This window comes from Globicephala melas, chromosome 3 (assembly GCF_963455315.2).
Source record: "Globicephala melas chromosome 3, mGloMel1.2, whole genome shotgun sequence".
Lineage (NCBI taxonomy): Eukaryota > Metazoa > Chordata > Mammalia > Artiodactyla > Delphinidae > Globicephala > Globicephala melas.
The window spans coordinates 60,862,330-60,876,558 of record NC_083316.1 but is presented as its reverse complement, the minus strand read 5'-3'; the positions used below and the strand labels follow the sequence as shown (position 1 = coordinate 60,876,558).

Genomic DNA, 14,229 nt, shown 5'->3' with positions numbered 1-14,229 from the left:
CTTGTTCCATTGATCTATGTTTCTGTTTTTGTGCCAGTACCATATTGTCTTGATTACTGTAGCTTTGTAGTATAGTCTGAAGTCAGGGAGCCTGATTCCTCCAGCTCCGTTTTTTTTCCCCTCAAGACTGCTTTGGCTATTTGGGGTCTTTTGTGTGTCTATACAAATTTTAAGATTTTTTGTTCTAGTTCCGTAAAAACTGCCAGTGGTAGTTTGATAGGCATTGCATTGAATCTATAGATTGCTTTGGGTAATATAGTCATTTTTACAGTGTTGATTCTTCCAATCCAAGAACATGGTATATCTCTCCATCTGGTTGTATCACCTTTAATTTCTTTCATCAGTGTCTTATAGTTTTCTGCATACAGGTCTTTTGTTTCCTTAGGTAGGTTTATTCCTAGGAATTTTATTCTTTTTGTTGCAGTGGTAAATGGGAGTGTTTCCTTAATTTCTCTTTCAGATTTTTCATCATTAGTGTATAGGAATGCAGGAGATTTCTGTGAATTAATTTTGTATCCCGCTGCTTTACCAAATTCATTGATTAGCTCTAGTAGTTTTCTGGTGGCATCTTTAGGATTCTCTATGTATAGTATCATGTCATCTGCAAATGGTGACAGTTTTACTTCTTCTTTTCCAATTTGTATTCCTTTTATTTCTTTTTCTTCTCTGATTGCCATGGCTAGGACTTCCAAAATTATGTTGAATAATAGTGGTGAGAGTGGACATCCTTGTCTTGTCCTGATCTTAGAGGAAATGCTTTCAGTTTTTCACCATTGAGAATGGTGTTTGCTGTGGGTTTCTCTTATATGGCCTTTACTGTGTTGAGGTAGGTTCCCTCTGTGCCCACTTTCTGGAGAGTTTTTATCATACATGGGTGTTGAATTTTGTCAAAAGCTTTTTCTGCATCTGTTGAGATGATCATATGATTTTTATCCTTCAATTTGTTTGTATGGTGTATCACATTGATTGATTTGCGTATATTGAAGAATCCTTGCTTCCCAGGGACAAATCCCACTTGATCATGGTGTGTGATCCTTTTAATGTGTTGTTGGATTCTGTTTGCTAGTATTTTGTTGAGGATTTTTGCATCTATATTCATTAGTGATATTGGTCTGTAATTTTCTTTTTCTGTAGTATTTTTGTCTGGTTTTAGTATCAGAGTGAGGGTGGCCTCATAGAATGAGTTTGGGAGTGTTTTTTCCTCTGCAGTTTTTTGGAAGAGTTTGAGAAGAATGGGTGTTAGCTCTTCTCTAAATGTTTGATATAATTTACCTGTGAAGCCATCTGGTCCTGGACTTTTTGTTTGTTGGAAGATTATTAATCACAGTTTCAATTTCATTACTTGTGATTGGTCTATTCATGTTTTCTGTTTCTTCCTGGTTCAGTCTTGGAAGGTTATACCTTTTAAAGAATTTGTCCATTTCTTCCAGGTTGTCCATTTTGTTGGCATAGAGTTGCTTGTTGTAGTCTCTTAGGATGCTTTCTGTTTCTACAGTATCTATTGTAACTTCTCCTTTTTCATTTCTAATTTTATTGATTTGAGTCCTCTTTCTTGATGAGTCTGGCTAAAGGGCTATCAATTTTGTTTATCTTCTCAAAGAACCAACTTTTAGTTTTATTGATATTGGCTATTGTTTTCTTTGTTTCTATTTCATTTATTTCTGCTCTGATCTTTATGATTTCTACTAACTTTGGGTTTTGTTTGTTCTTCTTTCTCTAGTTCCTTTAGGTGTAAGTTTAGATTTTTTATTTGAGATTTGTCTTGTTTCTTGAGGTAGGCTTGTATTGCTATGAATTTCCCTGTTAGAACTGCTTTTGCTGCATCCCATAGGTTTTGGATTGTTGTGTTTTCATTGTCATTTGTCTGTAGGTATTGTTTGATTTCCTCAGTGATCCCTTGGTTATTTAGTAACGTATTGTTTAGCCTCCATGTGTCTGTGTTTTTTACATTTTTTTCCCTGTAATTGATTTCTAATCTCAGAGTGTTGTAGTAAGAAAAGGTGCTTGATATGGTTTCAGTTTTCTTAAATTTACTGCAGCTTAATTTGTGAACCAAGATGTGATCTATCCTGGAGAATGTTCTGTGCGCACTTGAGAAGAAAGTGTAATCTGCTGTTTTTGGATGTGTCCTATAAATACCAATTAAATCTTTTTGGTCTATTGTGTCCTTTAAAGCTTGTGTTTCCTAATTAATTTTCTGTTTGGATGATCTGTCCATTAGTGTAAGTGAGGTGTTAAAATCCCCCACTCTTATTGTGTTACTGTCGATTTCCTCTTTTATAGCTGTTAGCAGGTGCCCTATGTATTGAGGTGCTCCTGTGTTGGGTGCAAATATATTTATAATTGTTATGTCTTCTTCTTGGATTGATCCCTTGATCATTATGTAGTGTCCTTCCTTGTCTCTTGTAACACTCTTTATTTTAATGTCTATTTTATCTGATATGAGTATTGCTACTCCAGCTTTCTTTTGATTTACTTTTGCATGGAATATCTTTTTCCATTCCCTCACTTTCGGTCTCTGTCCCTAGGTGTGAAGTGGGTCTCTTGTAGACAGCATGTATATGGATCTTTTTTTTGTATACATTCAGCGAGCCTGTGTCTTTTGGTTGGAGCATTTAATCCATTCACGTTTAAGGTAGTTATCTGTATGTATCTTTTTATTACCATTTTCTTAATTGTTACGGGTTTGTTTTTGTAGGTTCTTTTTTTGTCTTGTGTTTCCCACTTATAGAAGTTCCTGTAGCATTTGTTGTATAGCTGGTTTGGTGGTGCTGAATTCTCTTAGCTTATGCTTGTCTGTAAAGCTTTTTATTTCTTCATCGAATCTGACTGAGATCCCTGCCAGGTAGAGTAATCTTGGTTGTAGCTTCTTCCATTTTATCACTTTAAATACGTCATGCCACTCGCTTTTGGCTTGTAGAGTTTCTGCTGAGAAATCAGCTGTTAACCTTATGGGAGTTCCCTTATATGTTATTTGTCGTTTTTCCCTTGCTGCTTTCAATAATTTTTTTTTGTCTTTAATTTTTGTCAATTGATTATGTGTGTTTTGGCGTTTCTCCTTTGGTTAACCAGCCTGGGACTCTCTGCGCTTCCTGGACTTGGGTGGCCATTTCCTTTTCCATGTTAGGGGAGTTTTTCACTATAATCTCTTCAAATATTTTCTCTCTCTCTTCTCCTTCTGGGACCCTCTCCTTCTGTCCCCTTCTGGGACATTGTTGTGTTTAATGTTGTCCCAGAGGTCTCTTAGGCTGTCTTCATTTCTTTTTATTCTTTTTTCTTTATTCTGTTCTACAGCAGTGAATTCCACCATTCTGTCTTCCAGGTCACTTATCCATTCTTCTGCCTCAGTTATTCTGCTATTGATTCCTTCTAGTGTAGTTTTCATTTAAGTTATTGTATTGTTCACTTGTGTTTGTTTGTTCTTTAATTCTTTTAGGTGTTTGTTGTTTAATTTTTGTAAGTCTTTGTTAAACATTTCTTGCATCTTCTCTATCTTTGCCTCCATTGTTTTTCTGAGGTCCTGTATCATTTTCACTCTCATTATTCTGAATTCTTTTTCTGGAAGGTTGCCTATCTCCACTTCATTAGTCGTTTTTCTGGGCTTTTATCTTGTTCCTTCTTCTGGTACATAGCCCTCTCCTTTTTCATCCTTTCTGTCTTTCTGTGAATGTGGTTTTTGTTCCACAGGCTGCAGGTTTGTAGTTCTTCTTGCTTCTGCTGTCCGCCCTTTCGCTGCAGGCTTTTTAATAGGTTTCAGAGTTCCAAAATAGTTCACACAGTTTCTACCAGTATAGTTGTCTAGGTGGAGAGATGGATTCTTAGTGCTTCCCACTCTTTCAGCTTTCTAAGGTTACTCTGATATACTCTTTTATAAAGTTTTTCTCAGCTGTTCTAAAAGGAAGCAAGGGAGGAATTGTTCTTCCCTGGACTAGTGCTTTAATGATCAGAAGAATGTTCCTTAGATCACAGTAATGAGGCAGTGGACAAACCCTCAAAGAATGTGGTAAATCAGAAGAATAAAATTTAGGCTACCAGGGAAGCCATGTTGCCTCACTTGAAGATTGTCCATCCAGGACTAAAATTTTGGTGTTCTTGGGTTGTTGTTTAACTTATCTTATATCCCCCTTTTCCTAGGGCTAGTCTGTTTTGGTCTTGTCTTCAAATGCGTGCAGACTCCAATTTGGGAATAGCACACTGAAGGCAACCTTCTTCTGACCCTTGGGAGTATTCCTTCATCAAGTGCACTCAAAATGAATACAGAGAATCATGGGAGATCCTAGTTCTCTAAGAACTGTCAGTTAGATTGGGTAGCTGCGCATAACTAACATACCTTAGAGTGTATGGCCTTCTCTTATTGGTGTGTAGTACATTCTGCCTTGATCTTAAAGGGCAGCAATTTTATGTGATTTCTTTTTGCATCTCTAGTGAATCTGTGACCAGTAATGTTTATTGAGTTCATGCATTGGTTGGGATACTTGTGGTAGGTTCTCTATAAGAATTTATTGCTACACCTTTATTTGAACCTAACAATCACATACGGAAATATATATATGAACTTTTACCGACATATGTAGTCCCTAGACCAGTGATTCTCAACCCTTGCTACTCTTGAGAATAACCTGAGGAACTTTCCCCAAACCCTGATTTCTATGTTCTAACCATAGACATTATTTTAATAAATCTGGGGTGGAAACCAGGAATATATATTTTTCAGAAGCTACCCAGTAATTCTGATATGCAACCAGAGTAGAGAACCACAGCCCTTTGAGTACCTGTGGAAATCTAGTAGTCAAAATAGAGAATATGAGCAAATATAGAAAGAAGAACAAACAAAACCAAAGTTAGTAGAAGGAAAGAAATGAAAGAGATCAGAGAAAAAAATAAATGAAATGAAGACTAAAAAGGAATAGAAAATACTAATGAAACTAAAAGCTGGTCATTTGAAAGATAAACAAAATTGATAAACCTTTAGCTAGACTTACAAGAAAAAAAGGGAGAAGGCCCAAATCAGTAAAATCGGAAATGAAAATGGATAATGCCATGTGCAGCAACATGGATGGACCTAGAGATTATCATACTAAGTGAAGTAAGTCAGAAAAACAAATACCATATGATATCACTTACACATGGAATCTAAAATATGACACAAATGAACTTATCTATAAAATAGAAAGAGACTTACAGATATAGAGAACAGACTTGTGGTTGCCAAGGGGGAGAGGGGTTGGGGAGGGATGGATTGGGAGCTTGGGATTAGTAGATGCAAACTATTATGTGTAGAATGGATAAACAACAAGGTTTGACTGTATAGCATAGGGAATTATATTCAATATCCTGTGATAAACCATAATGGAAAAGAATATGAAAAAGTGTGTGTGTGTATAAAACTGAATCACTCTGGTGTACAGTAAAAATTACCACAACATTGTAAATCAACTATACCTCAGTAAAATAAAAAAATGAATAAGAGCTTATAACCAACACCACAGAAATACAAAGCATCATAGGAGACTACTATGAGCACCAATTTATACAACAATAAAATGGACAATGTAGAAGAAATGGACACGTTCTTAGAAAGGTACAATCTCCCTGGACTGAACCAGGAAGAAATAGAAAATATGAACAGAACCATTACCAGTACTGAAATTGATTCAGTAAACTCCCAACAAAGAAAAGTCCAGGACCAGATGGCTTCACAGGTGAATTCTACCAAACATTTAAAGAATAGGTTTTGAAACTATTCAAAAAAATTGCAGTGTAAGGAACACTTCCAAACTCATTCTATGAGGCCACCATCACCCTCATACCAAAACCAAAGATATCACAAAAGGAGAAAATTACAGGCTAATATCACTGATGAAAATAGACACAAAAATACTCAACCAAATGTTAGCAAACTGAATGCAACAGCACATTAAAATGATCATACACCATGATCAAGTGGTATTTATCCCAGGGATGCAAGTATTTTTCAGTATCCACAAGTCAATCAATGTGATACACCACATTAACAAATAGAGTAAAAGCCATATGATCATCTCAATAGATGCAGAAAAAGCTTTTGCTAAAATTCAACGTCCATTTATGATAAAAATTCTCCTAAACATGGGCCTAGAGGGAACATACCTCAACATAATAAAGGCCATATATGACAAACCCACAGCTAACATCATACTCAACCATGAAAAGCTGAAAGTATTCCCCCTAAGATCAGGAACAAGACAAGGATGCCCACTCTTGCCACTTTTAGTCAAAATAGTTTTGTAAGTCCTAGCCACAGCAATCAGAGAAGAAAAAGAAAGAAAAGGAGTCCAGATGGGAAAGGAAGAAGTAAAACTGTGCCTGTTTGCAGAGGACATGATACTATACATAGAAAATCCTAAAGATGCCACCAGAAAACTACGAGAGCTCATCAGTGAATTTGGTGAAGTTGCCTGATACAAAATTAATATACAGAAATATGTTGCATTTCTATAAACTAACAATGAACTATCAGGAAGAGAAATTAAGGAAATAATCCCATTTACCATCACATCATAAAGAATAAAATACCTAGAAATAAACCTATCTAAGGAGGCAAAAGACCTGTATTCTGAAAACTATAAGATGCTGATGAAAGAACTTGAAGACAGCACACACAGATGGAAAGATATACCGTGTTCTTGGATTGGAAGAATGAATATTATTAAAATGAGCCTACTTTCCAAGTCAATCTACAGACTGAATGCAATCCCTATCAAATTACTAATGGCATTTTTCACAGAACTGGAACAAAAAATTTTAAAATTTGTATGGGAACACAAAAGACTGCAAATAGCCAAAACAATCTTAAAAAAGAAGAATGGAGCTGGAGAAATTACCCTTCCTGACTTCAGACTATACTACAAGCTGCAGTCATCAGAACAGTATGGTACAGACACAAAAATAGACACATAGATCAATGGAATAGGGTAGAAAGCCCAGAAATAAACCCATGCACTTATGGTCAATTAATCTACAACAAAGGAGGCAAGAATATACAGTGGAGAAAAGACTGTCTCTTCAATAAGTGGTGCTGGGAAAACTGGACAGCTACATGTGAAAGAATGAAATTAGAACATTCTCTAACACCATATACAAAAATAAAAATGGATTACAAACTTAAATGTAAGACTGGATACTATAAAACTCTTAGAGGAAAACACAGGCAGAACACTCTTTGACATAAATCATAGCAGTATTTTTTGGGATCTGTTTCCTAGAGTAATGGAAACAAAAGCAATAATAAACCGGACCTAATTAAACTTAAAAGCCTTTGTACAGCAAAGGAAACTATAAACAAAATGAAAATGCAACCTACGGAATGGGAGAAATATTTGCAAATGATGTGACCAAGAAGGGATTAATTTCCAAAATATAGAAACAGCTCATACAGCTCATTATCACATAACTCAAACAACCCAATCAAAACCTAAATAGACATTTCTATAGAGAAGACATACTGATGGCCAAGAGGCACATGAAAAGATGCTCAACATTGCTAATGATTAGAGAAATGCAAATCAGAACTACAATGAGGTATTCCCTCATAGCAGTTAGAATGGCCATCATCCAAGTCTACAAATAATAAATGCTGGAGAGGATGGGGAGAAAAGGGAACCCTCCTACACTGTTGGTGAGAATGTAAATTGGTGCGGCCACTATGGATACAGTATGGAGGTTCCTTAAAAAACTAAAAATAGAGCTACCATATGATCCAGCAACCCCACTCCTGGGCATATATCCAGAGAAAACTCTTAACTTGAACACATGCACCCCAATGTTCATAGCAGCACTATTTACAACAGCCACAACATGGAAGCAATCTAAATGTCCATGGACAGATGAGTGGATAAAGAAGATATGGTATGTATACACAATGAAATACTACTTAGCCATAAAAAATGAAATAATGCCATTTCCAGCAACATGGATGGACCTAGAGATTATCATACTAAGTAAGTCAGAGAAAGACAAATATATCACTTATATGTGGAATCTAAAAAAATGATACAAACTTATTTACAAAAGAGAAATAGACTCACAGACATAGAAAACTAACAGTTGCCAAAGGGGAAAGGGGGAGGGAGGGATAAATTAGGAGTTTTGGATTAACAGATATACACCATTATATATAAAATATTGAATAAACAACAAAAACCTGAACAGCACAGGTAACTATGTTCAATATCTTGTATAAAGGAAAAAAATCTGAGAAGGAATATATATGTATAACTGAATCACTTTGCTGTACACCTGAAACATTGTAAATAAACTATACTTCAACAAAAAAAGTCAAAAAAAGAGGATGTGTAGTGCCTTCTGTTCTTTAGGGAGATTATGTGAAACAGTATAGCATACAGTTAAGAGCACTAATTTTGGAGCTAGGATATTTGGTTTCAGCGTGTGTAGCCACTTTCTAGCTGTTATCCGTAGACAAACTACCCAGTCTTTCAGAGGTCAGTTTCTTTATAAAATAGGGAGTATAGGCAGTATAGGGTTACAGTTAGGATTTATGTAAAGTCTTAGCAGAGTACCTGTACTACAGCACACAATAAATACTGGCCAGATTTATTCTGGTGTACACACGTGCCACTGGGATTAGCCCGGATGAAAAAGCCTACTGAAGTTCACTTTCTCCAGGCAGCTCTTTAGGAAACCGCCGGGAGATGGAAAGGCTTCCTGGTCCCCAAGCTTGCCAAGTGAAAGATGCAAAAGCCATCTAAAAAGGGAGGGGACTATTTATTCTTGGCAGCACTTGCGCAACGACGGGCTCCAGTTGCTGCGTTCCGCGTGTCCACAAGGGGCCGCTCGAACTACCCAGGCTCTGTGCGCAAATCAGGCGACGCCCCGCGCATGCTCACTCGGTGCCGCGCGGGCCTCTGAACCTCCGCGGACACCCTAGCTTTCGGCTGCTGCTGCTCCCCTGGCGGCTCCCCTTAACCAAACCTCTTGCGGGTGGGTACGGCAGCTCTTTGGGGACAAAAGTCTTCCCTCTTCGTTGCGCTCTGCTTCGTACTTCGTATTTTGGGCAAATCTGAGAAGGCAGGTATTAGCGCCTCCATTGAGCTGCTACCAGAGAGGTAGGAGAAAGGCTGAGCCTGGCGCGGAGTGCGGGCTGACTGGGGCCTAGGCCCGCGAAACGCCGTCGCTGCCCGGATGTTGCGATGGCTGATCGGGGGAGGCCGAGAACCTCAGGGACTGGCCGAGGTAAACCCCGGGGTGGACCCTGCCTGCCAACGCAGAGGCTTTGCTTGCCGTAGCTGCGGCTTGTGTGAGCCGGAGAGCTGACGGGATGAGGAAGACCCGGCGGAGGCGGGGCCTGCGGGTTGCGAGGGCGGGGTCGGCGGGGTCGGGTTTCGGGGGCTCTTTCCCTGAGAGGTAAATCCATGTTCCACTAGGTGTGGAAACTGAAACTGACGTAGTTCAGCAACAGGCTCAAGGACCCTTAACTGGTCTCCCCACGTAAACCAGTCTCACTTCAACAGAAAAAGTATCCGGTTTGGTAGAGACTAAGAAACGGTGACTGCAGATTTACACTTCTGGTTTGTTTGATATGGTGTCGCTTCCCAACATCAACTGATGCTTGCTCATGGAATATGAAATTAATTTGATTATTTATATAAAACCAAAAAAGATATAATTATTTTAAAAAATAATTTGCTTAAAAGTAAAATAAATTATGTTTTAGCTGCTATTTTGGGTTCCATAATCACACTTTCTTCATGGGCCTGAATAACTGACCAGACTAATGAGATTTACATTTGAAATGTTGCGAATAAAATAATTTTGGAACCTGAAAAGTGTCGAGGTCTGGAATTTATTTCATATGCCACTGAAGAATAGAATTTATGTTGAATTCCCTTTTATTTTTAATAGAAAATAGTTGTTTTGATTGTTAAAAAAAAAAACTTGGGTGGTTGTAAGCTAAGCAACGTTATTTCTCCGTTTTAACTTCCTCATATTTTTGCAGTTGAGGCTTATTGTCTAATTTTTAAGAAGTATTTCTTATTTAAAATTAGGCTTATTTCAGATAGGCTTGAATTCTAAAGATTATGAAAGAATTGTGGAAAAGTGATTAGTCCATTTGTGATATATATGACAATTATGTGTTAACCCGATTATTTGATAAGTTGTAGAATTTGATTAACTAATTCTGCCGTGCTTGGCAAGCTTTCATTTGGGGGAAGTGGTATACAGTTTTCAGATTTCTTGCCTTTACTTTTCTCATCAGAACCACTGCTAGAAGGGAGATGGGAAAAATAAAAAATTACTGCTTTGAAGGTGAATTAAAAAAAATTCATGCGTGTTAAATTGTACATTTCTTCATGTAAAAGTACTTCAGTTTTAGAACTGCTGTGAATCTGTACATTATCAGAACCAAAGATTTTCCCCTAATTTTAAGCAGTGTTTGTCTGCTGGGATGATTTTGCCCATTAGAGGACATTTGGCAATGTCCAGAGATATTTTTGATTGTCACGATTTGGGGGTGGGGGGAGAGGTTGGATTTCTATTGGCATCTAGTGTGTAGAAGCCAGGGATGATGTTGAGCATCCTTCAATGCACAGGAAAGCCCTCAACAAAAAAATTACCTAGTCCAAAATGTCAGTAGTGTCAAGTTTGAGAAACTGCAGTTCAGAGGTTAAGAACACAGGTTTTTTTAATCTGAAATAGTACTGGGTTTGACTATAGAAATGGGGTTGATAAGATCTACCTTACAGAATTATTGGGTGAGTTATAAGCCATATGTGCTTTACCCAGTGTGTGGCATATGGACTGCCGCCCACCTGTTTGCAAATAGGGATGAAGGTGTGTAGGTTTAGGACTGAGCTTAATACTCTGTAAATGTTACCAGTTATCTTTATCAATGCTACTGTCTGAAGTTGAATTTATTGAATTCATTGACTGAATTATTTCATTTCTTCCTTTATTTATTCAGTAAACATGTGTTGAGTGCCTGTAATGGCGTAGGCACTGTTTTAGTCTATATTTTACCCCTTTGACCTTCAGTTTTGTTTCTGCCAAGTTTTAATTGGCAAACACCCATCCTAAAATATTGTGTTGGTTTGGCCCATTGATTTTTTTTTTTTTTTTTTTTTGTGGTACGCGGGCCTCTCAGTGTTGTGGCCTCTCCTGTCGCGGAACACAGGCTCTGGACGTGCAGACTCAGCGGCCATGGCTCACGGGCCCAGCCGCTCCGCAGCATGTGGGGTCCTCCCAGACTGGGGCACGAACCCGTGTCCCCTGCATCTGCAGGCGGACTCTCAATCACTGCACCACCAGGGAAGCCCCTGGCCCATTGATTTTTTAGGTCAGGTTTATTGAGGTGTAATTTCCATGAAACAAAATACACCCTTTAAAAATTTATTTTGAGTTCAAAATTTAAAATTTATGATGTGGATTTGTGGTAAGAGAAATGTTTTATGTTAAATTGGCAGTTACTTGATATTAGGGGAAATAGTATATAGTATTAGAACATAATATCTTACAGTTTTTTAAAACTTGTGTTCTTAGATGCATACCATGTGTTTTATTCGAATGTGGTCTTTTATCATAAATCATTTTATCTCTTTTTTCTCTCTTTTTTTTCTCCCCATTACAAGCAATCTCCTTTACAGACAATAAGTGAAGAACAAACCCAGAACCCCTACACTGAACTGCTTGTACTGAAAGCTCATCATGATATTGTACGGTTTCTGGTACAGTTAGATGATTACAGGTAAGAAACTCTAGTTTTCCAATTGACTACTGTTTGGAAAGAGTTTTTAGGGAATTGTATGTTAAAAACAACTTCAAAATTAATCCAGCTTTTCTAAAAATTTCAAAACTGATCATTAATAACATTTAGTAGAAATTGACCTCTGCCTCTTGATGAAATATGTGTCTGAAGTCTTTTTGCCCAAAAGTCGGGATATCATTTCTGGTGATCTTATTTTTGTTTGTTTTTTTTTTTTTGGTCTTTTTGAATACTCACAAATATTTTCATTAGTTTAAAGGAAGTGTATGACTTTAAAATGTTGATGGGAGTTTTAACTATGTTAAGGTGAAGCTAAATTTGAGAACCAATATGGGAAATGTTTAAATATCAGGTACCTTCCAGGAATGTACTGTTTTTAGTGGAAGGTAAGGTAAGGATTTAATCTGAATTTTTTGTTATTTGTGAAACCCTTTAAAATGTACATTATTCTGTACTTCCTTGCTAACATGTATAATGTTGTGTTTAATATATTTGCAAATAGAGATGAAGGTGTGTAGGTCTTAGAACTGTAGATTTAGCTTATTATTGATCTGTATATCTGTTTTATTAAGACTTTGTTCAATTATACAGTTATCCTTTGTAGCCTTAATAACAATTACACAATTAATTGTGTAACTGTATAATATTTATCTTCCTCTCTAGATGAGAGTGAGGGCCATGTTTTTTTTTATTCACCACAGTATCTTTAGTACCTGGTACAGTGCCTTACATGTAGCAGGTTATTAATAGTTGTTAAATGAATGAATGATTCCCTCAACTATTAAGTGTACATGTTGCATGCCATCCTAACTCTCTGACTCCACTTCTCTTGTCCTTATCAGTTATTCCCCTATCATCTCTTAATTTTCTCTTTTGCCTTTGATACTGTCTTCTTTTCCTTCCATTTTTGACTCAATGGGTGACTGCTACTGTGATTATTTCTAATTCTCACTATCACTGCTGATGTTTTTTAACCTTGTCTTCTCTTTGCTCTTTTTATGTTTTTGGTATTTAGTTGCTTTTCCCATGTGCAGTGCAATTCTGGCACTACCTGGAGTTAGGTTGAATTTTAAAGGTTAAGGGCACAGTCATGTACAACAGTCCCTTCACCTCAGTCACAGCTGCAATCTCCAGGGTTCCCAGGCCACCTGCACTTCTGACCAATTAACTACAAATTCCTACTACCCCCTCAGGTTTGATAATCCTCTAGAATGACTAACAGAATTCAGGAAAGCACTATACTTATGATTACAGTTTTATTATAAAGGATATGATCGGGATTAGCCAAATGTAGAGATGCATAGGGCAAGGTCTAGGAGGGTCCCAAATGTAAGGCTTCTGTGTTCTCAGGACACATCACCCTTTCAGCACATCAATGCATATCACCAGTGAGGAAGCTCACTCAAGCTCTGGGTGTCAAGAGTTTTTATTGGGGTTTCATTACATGGGAATGATTGTTTCACTTATTTGCCTCATGATTGAACTCAATTTCCAGCCCTTCTCTCCCTGCCACCCCCTCCTTGCTCCCCCAGGTTGGGAGGTCAGGATGATACCCCATGGCTCAAAGCCCCAACCCTCTAATTGCATGGTTCATATTCCCCACATGGCCAGTCCCCATCCTTAAATTGTCTAGGGGTCCACCATGAGTCATCTCATTAGCATAAACTCAGGTGAGCTCTGAGGGGCCCAGCTCTCTTTTAGAAACCAGGGACAAGTCCAGCCAAATTATTATGAAAATATGCTCCTCAACTTTTGCTTGAAAGGATTTGCCTTTTTTTGGTATTACTAGCCTATTAACACAATTTTCATGTTGTGATGTGAGCCAACCAAATTATAGCATGTCAGCCATAGTATAATAATCTTCACCCTTTTTGGTAATACTTACTGTTGCCATGTCCTAAGAGACATTTACTTATTTATTTAGTCAGTCATCTTTGAAACTAAACATTTTTGGAAAGATAGGACATTTGGACAACTAAAGTTTTCTGGTACCGTCTTTTACCATTGTAAGATGCTAAAACGTAAGTTAAAAAAAAAACCCAAAATGATTTCTTAGACCATAATCCCTAATATTTGGGCTTTAAGGAGTCCTCAAATAGTTTTGTCTAAGAAAGCTAAATACAAAATATACAGTATACTTTCAGGATGTGGTCTTTAAATTTTTTTTAATAGATTAACTGTTAAGATTCCATGTTGATTGCTATCTGTCCTTTAAAATATCTTCTTGATTATTCTTACTACATAGTTAGAAGAATCTGCAGAAAAGGCCATCTTGTAGAGTAATGATCATTGTACAGGTACTGATATTTGATTACATTTTCCCAAAGTAGTGCTTGTGTATACTGCAGTTATTCAATGATATAGTAAATGTTACGTAAACAGTAAAAAGCTGTAGGTGAGTATATCAGTAATCTGTTGTCCTTGTCAAATATCAGCCCAAATTTAGTAGTTTAAAACAAACACTATTTATT

At 37.2% G+C, this 14,229-nt stretch overlaps 1 protein-coding gene across 4 annotated transcripts in view; it reads left to right on the top strand.

Annotated features, from left to right (window-relative positions):
- WDR41 (WD repeat domain 41) overlaps positions 1-14,229 on the top strand; it is a 169,181-nt gene that overhangs the window by 108,075 nt on the left and 46,877 nt on the right. For 3 of the 4 annotated variants that reach the window (XM_070045151.1, XM_060295916.2, XM_070045152.1), the window contains one exon: positions 11,625-11,740. In XM_070045151.1, coding sequence (XP_069901252.1) covers positions 11,625-11,740 — 116 coding nt within the window. Of the gene's footprint in view, positions 1-8,898; positions 9,232-11,624; positions 11,741-14,229 lie in introns of those variants that run through there. The other variant, XM_030846243.2, reaches the window with a different exon arrangement.